The 24,252-nt window shown below is 40.1% G+C and overlaps 1 protein-coding gene across 2 annotated transcripts in view; it reads left to right on the top strand.

The window, feature by feature from the left end:
* The window catches only part of LOC111869276 (Kv channel-interacting protein 1), an 89,472-nt gene extending 77,151 nt beyond the window's left edge, over positions 1-12,321 (top strand). Inside the window, exons 7-11 of one of the 2 annotated variants that reach the window (XM_033753371.1) lie at positions 4,316-4,519; positions 5,892-6,030; positions 7,735-7,873; positions 9,121-9,183; positions 11,076-12,321. In XM_033753371.1, coding sequence (XP_033609262.1) covers positions 4,316-4,519; positions 5,892-6,030; positions 7,735-7,873; positions 9,121-9,183; positions 11,076-11,123 — 593 coding nt within the window. In that variant the 3' untranslated portion in view covers positions 11,124-12,321. Of the gene's footprint in view, positions 1-4,315; positions 5,150-5,891; positions 6,031-7,734; positions 7,874-9,120; positions 9,184-11,075 lie in introns of those variants that run through there. The other variant, XM_033753372.1, reaches the window with a different exon arrangement.
* The last annotated feature ends 11,931 nt before the right edge of the window (positions 12,322-24,252 follow it).

Genomic DNA, 24,252 nt, shown 5'->3' with positions numbered 1-24,252 from the left:
AACTTCACGCCATTTTGGATATAGCGAATTTATTGCACATTTGCTCTTACACTTACACAATTTACAATTTCACAATTACTGCCATCAGCAGTATCACAAATACTCCGGCGAAAGATAGACAGCAACTAACTGGTTACTCTTTCTCTAGTAACTGGCTCAATACTCACTATTAACTACTACTAAATAGTGTTCACTGCTACTTATTAAACCTCGGTACAGACAACACAGAAAACAGTTACGTAATATGTACCACTGTTGCTTGACGCCGTGTTTACAGGTGTGGCTAGCAACGCTGTCGAGAGCTGTTTACTGCTGCGTAGCAACCGCGGTATCCCTTGGTAACAACATAGTCGCTCTTCTGCCATGTCGCCACGGGGGAGGGGCTGTTTACCGAGCGTTGCGTGGTAATGGAAGGGGTGGGGGTATGTGACATCACTTGCAGACCGCAGAGTTCACGTGACCCCTACTTCCCGTTGCGCCATCCACATCACACTGCTCCCTTCTAAAGGTTGTTCATCCCAAACAGCCTAACGGTACATCCCCGTTCCTTTATCTTCCCGTTCCTGTTTCTCCTGTTGTTTCGGCTACTCCTCTTGCAGCGACTACTCTCCATCCGTTAGAACCGCTCCCCTCTTAAGACCAGCTCGTCTCGAGCGGTTTCCTGCTAACTTGCCAGAAGATCCAGTTGTATCACATTTATCCTTCACTTTCTCTCTTGCTCATTCACTCTCTCTTGGGATGCCACTGTTTCTAATTTACCGGCTCCTCCTCCACTTGAAGTCTCTTTTTCCATTTTGGAGGGGTTCGTCCCCTCCACAAAGTCCAATCCACGATTCTCCGCGTCCTGCTGGAAGTCTTGGGCATTCGTTTAGTGTTTTTCGGACCGTAGGTCGCATATAAGATTGTCCTCAGTGTTCCTTCGCTTCCCAGAAGAGCTCGCTCTCCCGGGCGCCGTCCATGGTTGTCCTCTTCTTCCTCCCGTGTAGCGGCCCCTTGCCGCGTTGATCCTTTGTTCCTTTATGGTGCGTCCATAAATTCGTCTTGAGCGGCCCTATTCTCTGGGTTGCTCGCTGAATAGTGGCCCTGGTGCGGTTTCTCCCAACGACATTTTCCTTCTGCCGTTCCACTTTCTCACGGCGAGTCGTTCCCTTGCTGGCGAATCCCAATCTCTTGTAGGGTCCACAATTTCTCTGGGTGGTGTTCCTGAAGATGTTCCCCTTGAGCCATGCCACTTTCGTAAGGCGGAACACATTCCTGCAGGAGGCAGCCAACTTCATCCGGGATCCACAAATTCCTCGGGTTAGTTCCTTTGGCTCTCCACGTCGCCCCGCAGCTTGCTTCTTGCCCCTATACCGCTTCTTCCGTCCTTTGACCTTTTTCACTACGGCATCTTTGTTGGGGACTTCTCGTTGTTGGGCCAGCTCAGCTTTCCTGTCCACTGAGGTCGGCTCTTTCTCTTCTAGACGTGCCTCCATCTCTTGGCAGGCCATCGACTTTTCTGGTATCCGCTGTTTCTTCTTCAGGTTCTACGACCGGTATCTCTATGGGGACCTCTTCTTGTTGTGCTGCCGCAGGTTTCGTGTCCACTGAGGCTGGCTTTTCTTCTTCTTGATGTGCCACCATCTTTTCCAGTCCTCTTCGGTCGGCCTGTCTGTCATCCTCCCATCTGGCCAGCGATTCCTTGAAGCCGATCTCCGCCATTTCTTGATAGGAGTCTAATTTGTCCATTAAATCTTCTTTGTCAGTTCTCCTATTGGCCTCCAGTTTGTCTTGATGGGTTTTCGTGATGGCGTCCATTCTTGCCAGCATTTCCTCTTTGTCAGTCTCCATCTTCTTCAGCAGAAGTTCCAACATCTGCTGTGAATCCATGTTCTTTTCGCGTGTGTAAGTTCGTAACCAATTCTGACACCAAATTTTAAAGTGCTGGGCGTATAACTCGACAATATATACAGAGGTTATTGGTGAGGCAGACCACGACCAAGGTTACCTTTAGCCAGAGCACTCAACATTTCACTTTCTCCGGAGTACTTCGCCCATGCAAATGACCCTGAGAAGAACTTCAGCAACATGTCTTGAGCAATAACCTGGTGAGATCTGATGGCTCATTCTTTCCAGTCGACATTTACAATTCCTATTTCGTGCATCACGTGCTGGGATAGCGCTATCAGTACAGAGAGTGGCTACTGGCTAGATGGACAAGGGGACAAGTTTGAGTCTCGGTAGCAGCAAGAGTTTTTCTCTTCTCCAGGATGTCCAGACAGGCTCTGCGGCCCATCCAGCCTACTGCACAGTGGATACTGGAGCTGTTTCCACTGTGGGTGAAGTGGCAGGGGCATGAAGCTGACCACTCAGTACCATCTGGTGCAGTGGTTCTCAACCTTTGTGAGACTGTGGCCCCCATAAATATTTTTTTATAAGATGAGGGCCCACTACCTGGCCGCATCCTGGCAGTTGAGAAACACCGATTTTGTGCTAAGGCTGAGAATACTGGCCCTATACCTCAACTTCCCCATACACCTTAATTGTGTAGTGTTTAATTAATTAAACCCATGGATAAATTTATCTTAGTAACATGGTACTCACCACAAACTGAAGGAGGCTTACGCACAGGATGAATCAGTGAAGGAACTAGGGTCATCAGTGTAGGGTTTCTCTGATTCCTCATGAACTGTTCTTTTGGAGGATGAGGGAATTTGTATTTCCTTGTAATCAGCCTTCCTCTTTCTGGACCTTTTAAGAAATGAACAAATTGGATAGGTGTAAGGATACTGGGTAGTAGTAGATAAAATGATCTATAATTCATGGTACAATTATATTTCTTTTGTGGTGAATTATATAACGAAAATTCAATTTCTACAGCCATGCTGTTACAATGATTAAGCATATTCTTGTATACAAATGAATTATATTTTCCCAGAAATAAATCAAAGACAGCTTACTGAATCCCTAATTCAATGCACTATCAGAAGCAGAATACTAGCCAACTCTAGTGATGATGAACTCACATAGGCCTCACGAACTTCAAAAACAAATTATGAACCTACAAAGATGTGCTTTTCTTTAAGAGGAATGTGACCTAGAAATGAGAAACAACTACTAGATTACTACATCAACAAGTTTAAATTTCAAAATCACCCATAAAGTTCATAATTTCCACTCTTGATAAAAATGTCAGTTTAAGGGAATTATTTGGCAACAGATTCAGTATTCATATTTATATACCTTTGTGACGTCGGCTCCTGTCCGTGGTCTGTGTGCGCACTTCTCCCCTCTACTTTCCCTACTGTCCCCTTCTCTCCTTCCCCTTCTGAGCTNGGGTAACTTACGCTTCAAAAAAGTGGTAGCAGAGCGTGGTTTCGCTTCACCTTAATAGAAAATAAGTCTTCACCCTGGTAAGGTGAAGGCAAAGTTGTTCCTGGGTCAAATTAATTAAGCACGAAGCTATGACAACCTCAACACTAGATGGAAGTGAGTGGTCAGCTTCATGCTCTGGCTGCTTTACCCTGGGGAAAGAGCCTCTGGTACCCATTTGATAGGCAGAGTGGGCCCCAGAGAAAGTCTGGATGCTTGGGAGACGTCTCTTGCCCTCACTGAGAATTGAACCCTGACAGTCCAGCCCATTGCTATACTGACTCCCTTTAATGTTGGTGTTCATATCGAAATCCAGATTACAGTAATAATATATATCTGTCGAATCCCTGAGAACACTTGTAAGGCAGTAGATGCTCTACACATACCAAAATCCAGATTACAGTAATATATCAGTCAAATCCCTGAGATCACTTGTAAGACAGTATGTGCTCTACACATACTGAAATCCAGATTACAGTAATATATCAGTGGAATCCCTGAGAACGCTTGTAAGGCATGAGATACTCTACACTATGTATCCTACTTACCCCTTACATCAACTAAGCCATGGATTGGAGAGTCAAGGAATCAGGTCTCAATTCCCGGTATGGGCGTGAGATTTCTCTTCTCCAGTGTCCATATCAGCTCTGGGTCCCACCCAGCCTCCAATCCAGTGGGTACCATGGGCATTTCCCCTGGGAGAAAAGTGGTCAGAGCATGAAGCCAACTGTTCATCCCCATCTAATATTGGAGTTAAATATGCAGAGTTAGACCTCCACTCCCCCATACGCCTTCATGGTGTGGCACTTAAATAAGCACAGGGGACAACCATATGCTTTTACCTTCTACAGGCACCTTATATCTGAAAGATCTCAATGTACACTGCCAATTTCTCATATAACTTTACACATCTGCTGATGTTTTAGTTTTATGTAGATTAATGAAGTAACATTTTGTTGACCAGATGCAGACGAGGGAGATGAGGATGGTTTGGGAAGTCCAGTAATGAGGTACCGCCCTGATAACCTGGATGATATCACTGCTGCCACCAAGTTCTCCAAGGATGAAATACGATGGGTGTACCGAGCATTCAAGCAGGAGTGCCCCAGTGGAGCCATCAATGAACTCACTTTCAAAAATATCTATGCCAAATTCTTTCCACTTGGAGGTCAGTGCTTCAACACAGAGATACATGCCTGTAATACTGACTCAGTTGGTAATCCAACACAGCCATGGTCATCCAGTGATATCTGCTACGTGAAAGATTGTCCTGTGATAAGTCTGCCTGTTCTTTTTTATTATTTCGTTAAGAACTTCTCTTGTTCTTACTATGTAATTATTTCCATCCTCTTCTCCTTTGTTCCAAATACTACCCTACCAACAGCAAAACGTAAATCCTGCCCTATACATTCATATATCTGGAATGTGTATTCCTCTCAGAGTCCGGGGCGTGAGAACCGATGTTCTCAAGGCAGTGACTACAAAGAATACTGTCTTCAGGGGTATGGCATCATTAGACTGAAAAATGTTTCTGAGATGCTGGTGGAACACGCTACTTTCGAAGTTTATTTAATGATGCTGTCAGTAACTCAGACTACACAGTGCTGGAAAGGACACAAAAGAAAGTGACAGAGGCTCAGTTTAAGACACCACCCTGGAATCTGACTGAGCAGCTGAGGAAGATTATGAGATGAAAATCAGTGCCCCAGCTCCAAAATACTGTCACAAGTGCTGTCACTCAACTCGGAGAAGGAAGGTGCTGGTTCCATCTGCTGGGTAGAAGAGTCACTCCCCTACCCTGAACATGGAGATAGAATGAAGAAAGCCATCTTCTGGGATGTGGCACCATGTAGATATTGTATTAACTGATGTTTTGGAGTAAAACATTGCCTCCATCTTCCGGGGTAGAAGAAAAAAGAAAACTCCGCAAGCAAGGAACTAGCGTGAGTAGGTGCTGACAGACTAATGTTGAGTTGAATAAACCGAGCTATATAAGAGCAGCAAGAGAAGGGACAGGGGCCACATGGGAAATGAGTAGAGAGGAGAGGGGAAGGGTCTGTGGAGATGGACCTGCAGGTATAGAATATTGTGTCGAGGGGAGAAAGGCAAGGTTAATTGGAGGGCATTAACCCAGAAGCTTCTGGGCTACGATGCGAGTTGGGCATGGACCTGCGTGGCCTTGTGGATCTGGCATCATGGAGGTGATACGTTCCTCCAGAACTTCAGTTAATACAATATCTACATGGCGCCACATCCCAGAAGACGGCTTTCTTTATAGTCACCACCATGAAAACCTCAAATATTACATAGAGGCAGAATGTTCCTCGAAAATATCACTAAACATCAAGCAGACAACATGGTGTCATATCCCAAACAGTATTCTTCAGGAGCCACAATAATCAAAGCCTATATCTGCAGATATAAGCTGTAATACTCCATATATTATATGATAATGTTCGCTTATGAAGTTGATTCTGTGTGCGATGTGTATTCAGCTTTTTGTTTCTAAGATATAATTATTTCCTGTTTACATGATGAAGATTCCAGTCACTATGCTCACTATGTCTTTGCTGCATTGGATCGGGGGCAGTCCGGGACAATCACATTCAGGGACTTCATGCTTGGACTCTCTATTGTAATGAAGGGAACCTTGCAAGAGAGACTACGATGGGCATTCTCGTGAGTTATGTCAATATAGAACATGTGATACAAATAAGCCAGGTATAACAAACTTCCAAGCTACAAATGGTTTACACCATTTAGAAACCTACCTTGCTTTCCAATGTATCACTAGTGTACAGCACTGTAAGTGACAAGGAACATAGAATGCTGTTTTTTAACACTTCAAGCCAAAACATACTCAGCACAAGATTAGATTAGATTAGATTAGATTAGAGGAGTGGGCTATACTGGCCCTTGCAATCAGTCTGATCTACTGTACATCCCCACTTTTAATTACCCTGCAGTAGTCTTGTGCACCAAATGAAATCTGGTACTTTGCTTAACAATGTTTAGTCAGTCATATGGCTTCTAGAAATGGGGTCCCAAGGGATGAAATCTCACACCACCTGGAACCTCACAGACACACAGGACAAGTGAGGCTGTTTCAGCTTTGTTATGGCACCTTTTGCAGGTGGGACTATTTCCTAGTCTCTGTTGGAAGAAGTGTCCTTTATAGTGACTGTTCTGTCAGTAATTACCTCGTTATATCTCAAATATTTCCCTATATTGTTTTGCACGGCATTCTTGAAGGAAATTTCCACCCATTTTTGTACTGGTATGCCCAGAATTTTTGGTCACTATTCATCCGGTTCCCGAAGGCATGCTTAGCACCTCTTCCTGAGATGACATATGCCAATTTAGATCCTATAAATGAATGTTCAGATAAAGCTCTTGCCAGATGTCTGGAAATATTCTTCCCCTCAATTCCCTGTGTCCTGTCACCCACATCAGTTGTGCCCTTTGTGTTCTGCGAGTTTTATTATGGACTGATGAGAGCCGAGGCTATTTTACAATTGATCTGATAATTGTCAAGTGTTTTGTTCACAGCTTGACTATTTCCTAGAATACATGTTCCCATTCTCACTGCTCATATCTAAGTTCTCTGTTGCACATGCCTTAATGGCTAGACTTCTGTCTGAATACTGTCATGAACTATCCACAGCCAAAGCCCAGTTTCTTCTCTGTGCCACATCCACACATCCAGTATCCCACAAACATGAAAATATGAAATAAAAATATCTTTCCAATAAACACGACGGCATGGAAATGAATTCCTTGATTCCATGGAACTGAAATCTCCACAAATCTATAATAATAAAGGGTCAAAAATATGGTTGTCTGGTTCCAGTCATTACCAAAAATATTGGGTTGAAACTAATTTCCCCACTCAGCATTCAGGATTTGACTTTTGGAGGTCTGGCAGTCTTACTCAGTCACTTTTGGCAAACACGAAATGGCAAACCTCAGACCCAAACAAGATGAGAACATAATAAGTTAAAACAATTAATCTCTCTTTCAAATTGAGTTTCCCCCATTATCTTATGCTTGACCTGCATGTGTTAGGACAAACAGTATACCACCAGGAAGAAATTAATCTTGCACACTGATTAGAGGCAAAAGTCACAGGTGCGAAATATACAGTCCTACCTCCTCTGGCAACCAAAATATTTATCTCGCTAGACCCCCTACAAAAAATTAATCAACCATCAACACATTCTGTATTTCCAATGAGATATCTTGAGTACTATTTCTATTCTTGTGTAGTTCAATGAGATATCTTGCAAGAACATAAGCAAAAACTTGTTCCTTAAACTCTGTATTAAAATGGCCCCATGGCTGTTAATTTTGGTCATATAAATTACCATGCATTTTCCTCTGCAGCCTGTATGACGTAAATCACGATGGGTACATTACGAGAGCAGAAATGCTTGCTGTTATTTCTGCCATATATGAGCTGCTGGGGGACAGCAGCAACATGGCTGATCACTGCCCACAGTCGCACGTCAATATGATATTTAAGGTACACATCTTCCTATTTCTGCATGAGATCTTATGTTTTCATGCATGTGAATCTTTAAAGACTGTGGTGTTCTGGGTTACGACACTGTAAAGTCTCACAGGTGGTTATCATGTTTCAGATGAATCCACTGCATCCATATTCAGGACAGTAAGTAGCACATTCCTCCGGAATGTTAGTATCCATCTGCGAGACTACATGGTATCATACTCCAGGCACAATCCAAATTTCTATATGCGCTTCTGAAATAATTATTCTATACAGTGAAGCACATTCATATCTGAATGCAACTCTCACTTCAGAAGCAAAAGTACTATAGTGCATCTACAACATCTTTCGGAGTATATGCACCGTACCATGAGCGAACAGTCTTATATGCAATGAGTCCTATATTTTCAGCGGTTCTCTAACTTCTGAAATACTGACTAGCCTGTATACCTAATTCCACAGACCAGTGATTGCACCTCCCTTCCTATACTAAGATTCTAGCATAAAAGCGAGTGACAATCAGACAACAAACTATAACTTGCAATACTGCAAGGTCTTCCAACTATACTTAACTGTCATGCTAAAATGCTGGCACTATATACTGCAACTAGTCTCCACCTCTTGCTCTGAATATATCTAGCTTATCTGCATGAAATCTGATGCTAGTGCCTTTAACTTTATTTTCAAACATAGTTCATCTTCATAACTTTCTAAATCTTATATTTAGCGCTCCATTTCAAGAGTTCATTTTGTGTTCTTCAACAGGAAAAAATAAGCAATGTTATGTACAAAGTGAAATAAAATTAAAATTTCAAATAATATATTTTAACAAGACTACAAACTCAAAATAATAAATACAGGTCTTAACTCCTGTACATCAACATACAACCATAAACACGCAGTATGATAATTTTATCAACCAAATTAAAGGAATGCATAAAATACATTAACACACGACAAATGTGAACTGGGACATAACGTGGCTCACTATACAGTTGTATTCCTCTTTGAATGAGGACCAACCAAGATTTAAAGAATCTGTTCAAATCTTGGTCATATCCTGATCGGAGTTTTAACGTTCTTCCCAGTCCTCCTTTGCATGTGCTTAGACAACATCTTAAAATGTCAAAATCCCTTCATTCCAAATCCATCTCAATTTTCCATTAATAATCCAACTCTGATTCAACATAACCACTACAGTTGATGCAACATCATTTAATTATAACAGTATCATAAAAATATACTTCTTTTTTCTGTTACAGAAACTGGATTTGAATAATGACGGTGTTATAACAGTTGATGAATTCATAAACTACTGTTCCATGGTAAGCAAGGTCATGAAATTTGATGCTTTTATGGTGGTGAAGACTGAGACTGTGGTTTTCTGAGTTATGACACCATGTAGTCTCATAGTTTTTTTATTTAGTTTATTTAACGATACTGTTACTATACTAATGGTAGGATGATAAGTGAACAAAAAACTGGAAAGGAAGCAGTCAGCCAAATTAAAGGTACAATTACAGAAGTTGCCTAGAGGGACTATGAAAAACCATAAAAATCCCTAGACAGTATCTAAACCAACATTCAACTGAACACATTAAATCTACAAGTCAGAAATTTATCTGCTTGAGCCCAACAGAGCTATAACCTGGTGGATTGGTACCAATGTTTCAGAGGAACAAAACAATTCCTCTTCCCACCTATGAGACTACAGCATCATAATTCAGGCCACAACATGTAAGCAACATTATACCAAGTGTCCCGAAGCTGTATTACCTATATATGACGTGCTGTAAATGCAAACACAGTCCAGGCAGGAAACGTCATAACCACAGCCTCCAGTTAATATACTGAAGTATGGAAGTTCATGCAATATTCTGATTTCTCATACCAGAATGAAGTAAAATGTAAAATTTCCCTGTGCTTAATTAAGCAACATGCCATTAAAATACAAGTGAATGAAGATACAGCTCCATCCGTACCCTCAGCACTAGATGGAGGTGAATAGACAGGATTGTCATACTGAACAATGTGCTACTCTGCTGGCAATCAATTCCTTAGCTGTCCAGTATATGACTGCCTATACATCAGAATAAATAGTAAGGAAATCAACAAGAAACACAGTACACACAGAGCTATATACTGTATTTTTATGTTAACCCTTTGCAGCTTTCTTTTCTGAGGACAGTACTAGGCCACTGAACTGCAACAAAGGTGGGACCCATGATTCTTGGAGATTGTTTACAGTCGGTACATGCATATTAGAATTCTCATTATTTTATGGTAAACTACTGTGACAGCCCCATAAACAAAGTCCTACATTTCATTTGAAGTGTAGGATTAATAAAGGATTAACCAAAAGGGGAAGCATGATAGATCATTGAAGGCTGGGGTGCAAGGGCTCAGAATATTATGGCCCACCCCTCATACATTCGTTTTATGGTAAACAAATTTTCTATAGAGTTTCTAAAAGCACTCAAGTTTTGATTTGTGCTGTCACCTAGGTAAGATATTCTTAACTACATTATCATTTTTTACTTGAAATCAAAGACATCTGCGTTGACACTGTGTACAGTGGTGCTTTCCAGCTATGAGGTATACCTGATATTAGGCCCTTTAAGGTGTTAATGGAACAACAGCGATTCAATGTAATAAGTGAGTCAGAATTCTGATAACTCCATTGTTATAACCATCACTTTACTCTGAAACACAGGCAAATTTCCCATTTATCATACCAATGTTTTGCCTCTTCTTATATTCACTCCATTAACACCACGAAGAAAGAATAAATCATACAGCACAATAATACAACATACGGTTGTTTTTCTTGGTCCTTGGAATTACTTCAGTCAGTAACATACTTCCACTGCAGTTAAAAATTCTTTTTATACGAGGTGTGNGGTAGCATAGGGTGAGGATGTGGGTTTTTGTGGTGATTTTCTCCCTTTCCACATTTCGCACCTGCGCCCTCCTGACAAGCCCGGTGAACAGTGAGCCCCTAGCCACGAAGCAACGATAGAGAAAGCTATTCAGACGTTTCCTTAGTCCTACCCCTGTGACTGCAAGAGAGAAGGTGACAGTGGGGATTACCCATCCACCCCTGTCGAAAGGACTAAGGGTATAATAGTGGTGGAAGCGGTGGGGATACCTTCACGCCCCACCTCCATGACATAACAAGGAGGATATAAAGGATTAATGTGATATGACTCTTTTGCAGGATGAAAATATTCGCAATTCATTTGCCATATTCGATGACCTATGGTAAAAGAACTTGTTGCACATTACAACAATCCAAGGTGAACACTTTCCATGCTTCGCAACTGAATTCATTGCAAAACAACAACTCCACGGAGCACCAACATGACTGATGTGCACACTTTGAAGATTAGTCAACAGTATGAAGCTACATTGCTTCCACGTACAAAAGTGTGTAGTGTTTGGAGGAATGCTCATATCTTACACCACTCACATCAAAGAAGACAGCAATAAAGAGAGGGCACATGGAAATGGAAAATGTTCTCTTGTAGCAATCAGTATTCAAAGGTATTCTGAAGTAGGGTTGCGTGAAGCGCATCCACTCTTTGCCATGCCGTTTGTGTTCACTGTATCCTGACAATGTCAGAACAATTAATTTAAATGCCCTTTATAAACTGTCTTAGAATATGAAGTGAAGTGATGATTAATTTTGTTACATTCTGTGTTAGGTTAAGTAACGATTCATTTTTAAGACCTTTTTCCTGGATTTCCTGAGTTACTTCAACCATAATGATTTATTTGTAGGATTCGTAAGCCATAGTTCCATGAGCAAGAGGGGCTGGCCTGTGGCAGAACCCACAGAGTTCAGAGATTATGTTCATGAGGTGGATATATGGAAATGAAGAAAAATGCAAATATATATGCCCATCATCCAACTTTCCTTCAACCTAAGCACGTACAGGAAACCCTCAATGTAACGGACTAAGAGCGGGGACAGGGTGTCCATTATTGCTGATGTCTACCATAATTGAGTGCAGGGGTATTCATGGAAGTACACCATACAATATACAGCCAATATGCCCAATAACAAAGAAACACACACTGTGATTATATAAAGCTTTTTGTATTGTTGTTCTTTTTTATTTTATAGTTTTCTAACTACAAAACCTTCTCAGCGTCTCAACATTTCTAAAAATTCACAACTGTACACATTTTGTCCATTATATCCAGGTCCATTTTAATGAGGGTTTACATATATGCAGCCACTGTGATTAACATGCCCATCAACATCATCATCCAATAATATTTCCACAAGAGTGAGTAATTTTATAACAGACTTCATTATGTCTTCTCTACCCTGCTACACAAGCATTCCTCTTGTATCTGATCCTACACTTTACTTACTCTCCTTCAGCGGCCTCCGTAGTCTAGGGGTAACGTTCCCACCTCGTGACTCAAGGTATGCGGGTTCAAACCCGGTGGAGGTCGTAGAATTTTTAAGGGTGGAAAAATTCAGGGAACAATTCCTCCGGGAGGGACTTAAGCCATGGGTCCCATGTCGTAGCTTTACGGCACGTAAAAGAACCTCATGTCCTAAGGGGACCACTGAGCCAGATGGGGGAAGCATCGAGATACCGCTGAGCCAGTAGAGGCTGAACTCACTGGCTGAGTTGGGACTGATGGCATGCACCAGTACTGGTAGGGAATAGAGACTGGTAGAATATCATAGGGGGATGCACAATGGACCAACAGTTGGTCTAAGTGCATGGGGAAACCCACCCTCTCCAATACAATACAATACTCTCCTTCACATACCTTCTCTCACTTGGTTTCCACACGCCCCCATAGGTTCCTGAAATGTGGGTTTACTTGGCATCTTCATTTCTGATGCACACGAAGGAATCTTACCTACTCCAGGCAAATGCCCAGAAAGTAAAACTCAGATCAGGTCGCGACCATTTCCATCCCTGAAACTATACAGTCTGAGATACTGATAGCATTCTTACATAACCTGAAACTATACAGTCTGAGATACAGATAGCATTCTTACCTAACCTGAAACTATACAGTCTGAGATACTGATAGCATTCTTACATAACCTGAAACTATACAGTCTGAGATACTGATAGCATTCTTACATAAATACGAGTAACAAACAAAAAAAAACAGACTGACCAAATTTTCCACACCTACAAATTCTACCTGGGGCACGTGATAGTGTAGTTGGTTGAGGCACTATGCTACAAGCCAGAAGGTCATGGGATCGAATCCTGATGAGGTGAATTTTTTCAATTCACCTAATCCCTCCAGCCACACTATGGCCCTGGGGTCGACTCAGCCTCTAACAGAAATGAGTACCAGGAATATTCTTGGAATATTCTTAGGGGTAAAGGGCGGCCAGCGTGTAAAGCTGACAACCTTTCCACCATTTATGAGCCAATTGTCTAGAAAATGTGGGAACCTCAACATCTCACAATCATCCTATGTGCCTCCACAGCCTGTTACAGGGATACCTTTACTTCTTACTTTACAAATTCTACCTGCAGTTTCACTTTATACATTAATTTTTACATTTAATAAAATTTCAGCGCCCAAATATGAAAAACTTTCAACTAATCTGAAGTCATATTTTCTCAGCAATGATTTTAATACTCAAACAGAAAAAGACACAATGGTATATATATTAGTACTGTCTCCATCATATTTTCACTGAAGTGAATGGCTAGCCTGCATCAATAACATGGGACAATGTCTAAGAAAGCAACAATACCAGACCTCATAAATAATGACATAATTTCATCCAGTCACATCACCCAAATGGTTCTGCGAACAATGGTCTCTAATCAAAGCATGCAATGAAAAAAAAACATGTTAAGATAAGCTATAGGGATAAATAAAGGTTACTATTTGAAAAGAGGAGTATCAGTCACTGAGATCAAGGGTAAGTAGCAGAGATATATAAACTGTGGCCTACACAGTATTATTTGAAGTCCTCATGGCAATGATTATGATGATTACTGTCTTCCGGGATGTGACACCGTGTAGTCTGGCAGATATCTACAGGCATTTTGGAGGAACCTGCTGCATCTATCTTAAGAATGCTAGTAGCCTTAAGATGGATATAGCATGATCCTACAGTGTGGGGGAATGTGCTAGCTCCGTGTTCAGGGTACTACTTCTGCATCTGTCCTGAAGACAGAGGCAGCACTTTCCTCTGAAACATCTGACTACACAAGGTCATATGCCAGATGACAGGAATATTTGTATGTCTGGCATTAAATGAAGTAAATATGCAACTCAAGTTCAATTCAGATTATCACCAAATCCAGATTATCCTTCCGTCATAGAATCCAGATTAGAAAGAATATACTGTAATTACAAAAAACAATGTGGATAAAGTCAGACAAATCCAACATCTCAGTGATGCAGGACTTTCAGGTTCTGCTGTCACCATGCTAGCTGGCACAGCAATATAACACATGGAAGTAACATGTGAAGAGTTAACTGACTTCCTTATAATTTACTGTGTTATTCAGCAAATTGTATACCTATAATATTCTGCAATAAGGCTCTGAAGACAGTCTGTTAAAATCTGTAATCCACTGTCAGCTGTCACAACATTTCATTTCAGAATACACACTAGGTATAAACCATTCATAACATTTTTGACTGCTGATTATTTATAAACTCCATAACCTATCATGATTGGAAGAAGGGTAAAACGCTTCCAAATGTTTGTTAAATGATAGCAAAATGTACACACTTAGTTGCTAATCATACAGATCTAATATGAAAAATAAAACAAAACACAGTGTTACGGACTGGGATATTCTAGGCAAAGCAGTGAGCTATGGTCTGTGCTAGCATGGAATATCCTGGGCACAGCAGTCCAGGGATTTGAGCTTCTCACAGCAGTTATTATCAGCGTTATTGTCTTTTGGCATGTGATGCCATGTACCTGGTAGGTCATCGCCAAGAGAAACTTTTACTCTTCTACTGAAAGATGGAAGCATCGGATTTCTCTGAAATGTTAGAGAAAATGCATTAATTAATATAACTTAAAATGCTAGTATATTTAAATAAATTTCACACCCAATCAAAAAAATTACACTTGAAACTTGAAAAATAAACATTAAGTACTGAACTGATGCACTTATTTTTGTACTTGTAGTGGCTGCTGTAACTGATTTAGGATGGAAATAGCATGTACTGACATGTCAACAAATAAAGCTGAACTTTAAGAAGCATACAGCAGTTTTAATCTAAAATATTTATATGTTTCATTCAATTTCAGAGTCTTCTCAGTACCCATACTCTACCTTGATCACCACACCAAGCAGATTCGTGGTGTGGTAATACTTCAGATATATATTTCAGAGGTACCTGGTTCAAGCTTCTGCTAGGTAACTATTATTATAGACTTTCTCATAGTTTTCATCAAGCAAGTTCACTCAAGCTATAAAGCTTCATCAACTAGCTTCACAGAAGTGCCCCTAGACAAATGCATATAGCATATCTAATCAGCCACGATCACTGCCTTTCACATCCTTTCCAATTTATTCACTTATCTTCTTCTTTTGGTGGAGAAACCAGAAGGAATGAGACCACTGGGAAGACCAAAACATAGGTGGGTGGACAATATTAAAATAGATCTTAGATAGGATGGGATGGTATGGATTGGATTGATCTGGCCCAGGATAGGGGCCAGTGGAGGGCTCTTGTAAACATGGTAATGAACCTTTGGGTTCTATAAAATGCTGAGAAATTCCTGAGCAGCTGCAGAATTGGCAATTCCTCAAGAATGGCTCAGCTCCATGAATAATTATAATCCTCTTCAAGACAGTAAAACAAGACAGCCCAAACAACTCCTCCATTTCCTTTCCTAACACAGCATGATCATTTCCCCACTTCACATGACACTACATTAATCTGTGCAGTTTAAAAAATACTGCTATGTAACCAAATGAACCTTTCAATAAATCAACCAAAGAGATAACAGAATACAGACTTCAGTGTTCAGTTGGAGCTGTGGTAACTCTTTTGGTATAGGAACTTGGCTACAGGCAAGACAACAAAGGGATCAGGATTCAATTCCCAGTGCAGGCAAGAGAATTTTTCCTTCTTCATAATGCTGACAGGCTTTTGGACAGACCCAGCCTCCTATAGAATAAGTACCAGGGGACTGCTTCTCTGGAGCTATACATCCACTCCCCCACACATCTTCATGGCATGATAATTAATTAAGACCAAGGATGTAACCAATGTTCAGTACCAATACTAAAATAAAAATGACATACCCTATGTACCCTACGTAGTATGGCCTGAGAGTCAACTTCAGTATCTCAGTGGAGTGTTAGGTCATCTGGGGTCAATGTTGTACAAACGTTTGATTTCAACCTTTAAAATTCTAAACTGCATTCGGGTGGGGCGTTTACAAATTTATTGCCAAACATTACATTATCACTAACTTACAATGCTAATTACAGCTGTTTCACATGGTCTCCCACAATCTCTATGCACATCCTGGACTTTCTTGAAAGAGAATGAACGGCTGTTTGAAGAGTCTCAGCACCTTCTTGTGAGCCCTCCCTGACAAACCCAGCAATATTAAAATGCTGATTAGGGAAATCTGTTAATAATAAATGCAGCAACATTTCCAGAAAACAGCTGGATTCCCTTAAATACAATTCTGAAACAATACAAAGTATACATGAAAAACAACAAAATAACGAGCAACACAGGGCTTACAAACACATAAGTCAACTGCCTCAGCTGGTAGTGCATGTATGAAAATAATCATTACCTTCATTATGCAATTCAATATATCATCATTGGCAAGATTAAAGTATTAATGAACAAACAACATGAGTGATATTGTTACATGTACACCCATTGCTAGGCAACAAGTTGGTAAATGAGTTTCCGAGAAGACAAACTCTTAGTAAAGTCAGTTGCTAGGTTACTCAACAATAGAGGAGGCTGTGTTTTCTATGTTATGTGTGCCAAGCAATAGTAGAACATCAGTGTTATGCAATCTGTTTCTAAACAACGGAACTGTAAACATGTCTGCAATAATGGGTGTTTTCGGTGGAGAGCGCTTATAAGAGAAGTAAATTAAGATACCCGTGTGGAGGCGGGGTCAATTACTTCCACTGTGACCCTGTGAGTCACAGGAGGTGACGAAAAGGGAAGCCTCAAATCTGAGACAGTAAAACATGGTTGCAAATCCCAAGGGACTCAGACCCGAGAAAGACTGCGCTGGCAAGTGTCAGCAGCATATACAAAAGACAGACCCATCCTCTCGTCAGAGAGGGTGACCCACAAAAACAAGACCATAGCTGTCAAACAGTAATAAAAATCTGGTCACAAGCCCCATATGGGGCTCAACACCAAGACTTACTGACTGACTGTCAGCCTCAATGTGACTTTGATACAAGTTCAGTAATCTGAGACAAAATATGGTCGCAAGTCCCAAGGGACTCGGACCCAAGACTGTGGTGGCAAGGACCAGAAGCGTATACAAAAGACAGAACTCTCCTTTTGTCAGAGAGGGCTCCCCCTAAAAACAAGACCATAATTGTCAAATACTAATCTATATCTGGTCAGATGGTGCTCAACATCAAGACTTACTGACTAAATGGTCAGTGGCAACATGACTTTGACTTGCAAGTTCAGTTCAGGGCAGTTACAAGTCACAGCTGGTCACAGCCGAGAACCCATGAGCCGAGGACACGAAACCATCATGGAAAGGAGCTGTAAGGATTCAGCTGTGAAGTGTTAATGGACACTGAAGACTTTTATGTGTCCTGTAGTACAGAGATATCTGGAGAGATTTGAAGTGCTAGTTCCTGTGTTTTAATTGCATTACCAAGAGAGGACTGCTGTGTGTGTAACAGTGAATTATAAGGAGTAGAAACAGTGACAGTGCCACACTAATTGTAATTAATAGAGTGTAACAGAAGTACTAATAAATCCAATCATTTGAACTTGAACCCATTAATTTCATCATACATACCACCCTAGAAGTGACAATATAATTCAATCACAAAATGTTCAATTCTGTCACCTCTCTCCCCTTCCCTAGGACAGTTTTCATTTTATGTTCAACAAACTCCTCCAAATCTTTTCTCTCTTCCCACAATCTATCTCTTTCAGCTTCTTGCAAGTCCTTTCCTTTAAAATTTATTTCTAATGCCTTTCTTGGTATACTTCTTCTAACCAATCTTTTACAAGGCCAAACCATAGGCAAAAAGTAAGTTATCTGTATCCTTAACCCCTTCATAACAGTAGGGATTTAAATGCCAACTACCACAAGAGGATGGAAAATATTTAACTTCACATACCTAAAAATGCACTCATTAGTCACAGTTTTGATGTCTTGATCTAGTGAATGGATTGGTTTGAAATTTTTAAGGCACACTCAAAAGATGCTGTTAAGTACCTTACATACTGCAAATGTCAAAAGTACTGTCTCCACAAAACAGCCACCTTCATTCAGCCAGTCTGGAAAAAATTAAGCATTCATAAAAAGCATACAGTAGCCTACAATCTTACATTCATTAAATAAATTTCACAAACCAAATGCCTCAGCTGGTAGTGCATGTATGAAAATAATCATCACATTCATTACACAATTCAATATTTCATCACTGGCAAGACTTAATTAAATCTTTCCACGCTGGTTTTTATTTAAATGCAACTTCTGTTAACACTTTGCGGACCGGCAATTTAAATATTTAAATCAACCTGCGGACCGGCATTTTTATACCTAGTAACCTAACTTGTGCACTGTTCACTTTAAAAATTAATATAAAATCTCGTAATTAATTTTATGAGCTAAAATTTTTTTAGAACACTTACCAATGCTCCTAGAAGTGCTTGAGGGTGTGATATTTCTCGAAAGACTCCCCTCCATGAAGTGGCATTACACAAAACTTGCAAATGTAGATAGTCATACTCCTTTTCTTGTGAACTGCGCAAACATGGCATTGCCTAGAAGGATGCTTCCCCTTGAAATGTTTACTCTTCACAATTTTCGCGAGGGTATGTTTCTGCATATCACCCGAGAGTCGCCCAGGGGGGTCAAAATGAGGCCTGCGTGGGGTAGGAGTAGATGGGCCTGGTCGCAGCAAGACTGTGTCTGCCGCCACCATGTGGTCTGTAGCCCAGGCTTTTGCCACATTCAGCAGAAATGCCTCGTATTTCAATTCTGAATGAGGGTTTAGATTTTTGAAAACCAAAAATGAATTGAAAATGGCACAATTTATAAGCCACAAGGCAACTTTCTTTGTCCATTTTACCGTTTTCCAAAAAAGAGAATAATAGGCCAAGTACTGATCGGCTCTATCAACTCCCTTCATGAACATATTATACTCGGAAATACAAACAGGCTTCTTTACCTGTCCATGTCTCCTTTGAACATCAACCATTCTCGAATTGTGTATTGTGGAAATCATATTCACAACACGAGTATCCCTCCAGGACTGAAGAAGAATATCCCCCTTCCTCCTGAATGTGGTTTCACCACGTTTCAGGGATTTACATTCCTATTTCAGATCTGGAGGAAGGCCTCTGTTCACCCTAATTGTTCCACAAACACATACTTTTCTTGAAAATAGGTGTTCTGCAGTTGCCACACTGTCATAATAATTGTCTTGATAGACATGGTAATTTTGATCAAGACAGGGTTCCAAAACAGAAACAATAGTTTCTTGTAATTTTTTTCCTTCACCAGAATAAATTTCTAAATTTCCAATATAGCCTGAAGTGCTTTCACTAACTACATGAACAAGTAGGCCATACTTTGTAAGTTTTCCAGGATTATATGTTCGCATACGAAGCCTTCCCCTCCAAGGAATCACAGATTTGTCCAAAGACAGTTGTTGGTTTGGCTTATAAACTGTCTGAAATTTCTGAACGAAAAAGTTCAATAAGGGCTGCATTTTGAAAAGCCTACCAGTTGATTGTGGTTGCAGTTCATTATCATTGACATGCAAACACCACCAAATTTGCTCAACTCTCTTATGGCTCATTAGTTTGCCGAAAATTGGAATTTCTAAAAATGGATCTGTTGATCAATACTCTTTCAGATTATCCCTCCTTGTATGGCCCATTAGAAAGATAACCGCAAAAAATGTTCTCATTTGTGCTGAAATGACATCCACCCACTTCAACGCCTTGTAACTTCTGTCATAATGTTCACAGTGTTGGAGATAGTATCTGTTAGTTTCCTGACATAGCATGTCAAAGAAACTATCTCCAAAAACAGTTCCGCTACTTCAGACACTTGCGTTGGGTCCGATGGAATTTGCTTCACCCCTGGATTCCCAGTAAACTGTCCCAAAGCAGGCGTTTTGTCTACTTTTCCCCATGTGGCTGTCCCCGCAATGTTGCTACCTGCACATTCGTTGGAGCTACGGTCACTTTCACTTTCACTGTCTGTGGTCACAATTTTTTGTTCGCCCCTGCCACACTCACTATCAGATTGTGAGTCGCTATCACTAGCAGACTCACAAGGGATGTCAGCTCATCGGAGAAGAAGTCAGATATTTCTTGTTCTCCAAGAAATTGCTTGGGTGTCAACCGCTTTGGTCTTTGATCCATACTGAACTACTGACTGACAGCTTGCTACATAAAGCTTGAAGAAATAAAGGCATTTATTTTCCTTTGCAGGGGCACAGAGTTACAGCGAGGTCTAGTAACTGATTGGTCAGCAGACATTCCAGAGCCTTATAACGCATCTGCAAGCAGCTATGTGCTAGTTAGGTGGAGCCAGAGAGATGTATAGTGTGTTGCAACTTATCGTGTTTTAAAAACCTGTTAACACGTGAACGGTCCGCCATGTTTAAAAGCGAAAAACCTTTTATAGGATGTGCGGTCCACAAAGTGTTAATATAATTCCACAATAATATTAATTTCTAGAACTACAATGCTCTGACTAGTTACCTTTAATTGTTAATGGACGTTTATACACCTTATCCTGACCAACTTCACCTCCAAATTTCCCCAAAAGAGTAACTAGACTCATCATAACACTGAAACACGAAGAAATCAGTCTAGAATTAATGAGTACTAGAATATATGAAATTGAGGGTGGTGCCATAGCTCAGGCGGTTAGTCGCCAGCTTCCCACTGCGGCAGCCCAGGTTAGGTCATGCAGTATTTGTGGTGGACAAAGTGGCACTGAGGCAGGTTTTCTCCAAGTACTTCAGTTCCCCTGCCAATTCAAATTCCACCGACTGCTCCAAAATCATCGTCATGTAATATTTGGGGCTGGTACAATAGGTCAAACAGTGGCAGCAGTACCCAGAGAAAAAGAATATATGAAATTATAATCTGCATTAAACGCTTCAACTGGCAGTGAATGTATTAAATAATTACCTTTTTTGTACAAAGAAAAACACAGACATATATACACACATTCATAGCATATAATGTACAAAAATTAAGCAAACATGAAATTATGTAACACCTTAAGGAGGTTTATTTTCTGGGATATACTGCCCTGCAGTCCGTTAAAAGTCAGACGAACGTTACCTCCATCTTCTGGCTAGAAGAATGAAGCAAGTAAGAAAGAAAGCATGAAGCTGGCAGCAAACTGTTCTGAAAATGGAGGTGACATATTCCTCTGAAATGCCAGTTGGCTTTCTATGGGTAACAGTCCAGAAGACACAACTCTTCATGAGCACCGCTGTGAGAACTTCAAATCCTATATAAACCTTTGAGCATGTACTGACATACAACACAAAATCAAAGAAATAATTCCACATTAACATAGCCAACATATCATATTCTGCTGAGCAAATCAAAGGATTGAAAATGTTGCGCTTCAGTAAAAGATGTAGGGCCTCAATAATTCCAGTCATAAATTATTTTAATAGACCACTGTATTCTGATTACTTTCTTTTGGTTATCAAAAACTTAAAACACCATGGAAACACCGGACACCACAGTCCATGCTAGCACGCAGCTATATACACAGTACAATATGCAATGGTCATCACATTTTGTGGGCCATTTTACATTGTGTGCTGTCCGTTAATTTTAAGTAATCTCTGTATTATATTGTAAGCTTAATGCATACCATGTACCTCCATGTACCACAGAATTTCTTCACAACTTAGTACTTACTGACATGCAGTATTATCTTTTACAAAACAGCACCACTGATCGCCGATGCTATAAATACAGGATCCTGATCAGACGCCATTAAATAAATTAAGGACACCACAATGGATTATAGCCAGGCTCCAAGACTACTACGGATCATTGTGTAGACCACCACATACTTCAAAATTTCTGACTACTCCCACAGGTCACTATTACCTATATGTCACGGGTTACAAAGTATGTGTTGATCAGTGGTCTGTAATCATCCATACCAAAGAAGACAAGATGCCTGTCTTACAGCGGGGGGCACATCAAGGAACTGGCAACCACAACACAACCACAATTTCTGATAACTGTTATCAACCTGAGTTGAACACATGTTACTTATTGGAGCAGTGCAAATTGTGGAAACGGTAATCCAACTCATGGAAAGACTGAGAAACTCAAATTCCAGGCAACGGAGCATGCCAGTCTTCTCACAATTGTGTTGCCACACGGTTTCCTAGTGTCAGCTGTCCTGTAATGTACTTCGGTGATTCATTTGTTTCTTATGATGGCAGGAAACATTGACAAAGCTACTAAGTTTGCCTTTGTGCAGTTAACTGCGCAAGAGCCTGGTATATGAGTACATGACAAATGCCACCCAGACTGTGCTAGGAAGGACAAAAGAGATCTGGCTTGGGAAATAACTTCTCATGAGATGAAGGAGTCTGAATCCTGGTTAAGTTCTCGTGAAACATTGTAAGTGCCTCAGTTTAAACTGTCATAGATCGGATTAACCTGATGTTTTCTTTCCCTACTACCATATTTAAGCATCCTGCTGCATTAATATATCATTTATATCACATATATTTCTGTCTTAAATACAACTTATTATATAGTCACCCTTCTTCCACATTACACTGTTCGGCTGTATACAGTCATCATTCATTCATTTCCTTTTTTTTCCATATATCCATACAGGTAACAAACCTAGGATGTCGAAATAGTTCCTTTGAAAATAGATATATCAAGATACACATACAAAATTACATGAATCACATAATAAAAATCACTTACATTAATCGATTAACATAAATAATAATCTAAAGTAAAAAATTAATAAGATTTTAATTAATAAACATAATTTAAAAACAACTTATTATAAAACTTGAATTAATACAATTTTATTTAAATTACCTATATTAACTGAATTAAATACATTACAAATGTACACACTTATGACCAATTATGTTGATAATACTCATTCATGGAATAAAAAGAATGATGATATAAAAACTTCTTCAATGCAAATTTAAAACTTCTCCCATCAGTAGCCAACATTTTTATTGTTTCAGGAAGATGATTAAAAACTTTAATACCTGATATGTATGCACCTTTATTGTATTTTGTTAGGTTAACTGCAGGTAAATATAAATTATTGAGGGCTCTAGTTTTATATTTGTGAATCTCATTGTTAAAATTAAATAAATGTTTACTATTAATTGTGTATAAAAGTACTGAATTACTGAGAGCAGAACGTCATTATTTCCAAATTCTTAAAAATGTCCCTATAAGACTCTCTTGGTCCAGAATTCGTTATAATTCTAATAACTTTCTTTTGCAAAACAAGAACTTTGTTAACACAAGGCGAGTCACCTGAAAAAGAAAATTATACCATACCTTATGATAGAATGTGTATGAGCAAAATAAATTAGCTTTAACGTATCTAAAGGGACAATATATTTTATATTTCTCAATGAATAACATGCAATGAAAATGTTATTAATAACATATCAATATGCTTTTTCCACAAAAGAGTATCATCAATAATTAATCCCAGAAATTTTGTTTCAGTCACATTTGTTAAATTTATCTGATCTTAGTTAATTTGAGTAGTGATATTGTCACATGTTGGGTATGTCACGCAACAAATAAATTCACGTGGGTCTCGGATTCAGCGAAACTTTATTGGACACTCACACTTATATCACCATACAGTTATCATCGCTTGTGGTATCACTTGACTTCTGGCGACTAAGTTCCAACTGTGCTGTTGAAGGGTGGGTTCCAACTGTCTTGTATAAAGGCTAGATCTCAACTGTCATTGGTGGCGGCTATCCCAAGACTGTGTCCTTCGGCGGCTATTTCCAGACTGTCTTATCAGAGTCAGAGTTACAGTTACACTGTGACTGATGGTCGGTCGGTCAGTCAGTCAGTCAGTAAGTCTTGGTGTCGAGCCCCATTTGGGGCTCATGACCAGATATTAATTATTATCGTTTGACAGTTACGGTCTTGTTTCTGTGGGGCGCCTTCTCTGACGAGAGGAC

This window comes from Cryptotermes secundus, unplaced genomic scaffold (assembly GCF_002891405.2).
Source record: "Cryptotermes secundus unplaced genomic scaffold, Csec_1.0 scaffold124, whole genome shotgun sequence".
Taxonomy (NCBI): domain Eukaryota; kingdom Metazoa; phylum Arthropoda; class Insecta; order Blattodea; family Kalotermitidae; genus Cryptotermes; species Cryptotermes secundus.
This window is presented reverse-complemented; position numbering and strand designations above follow the sequence as displayed.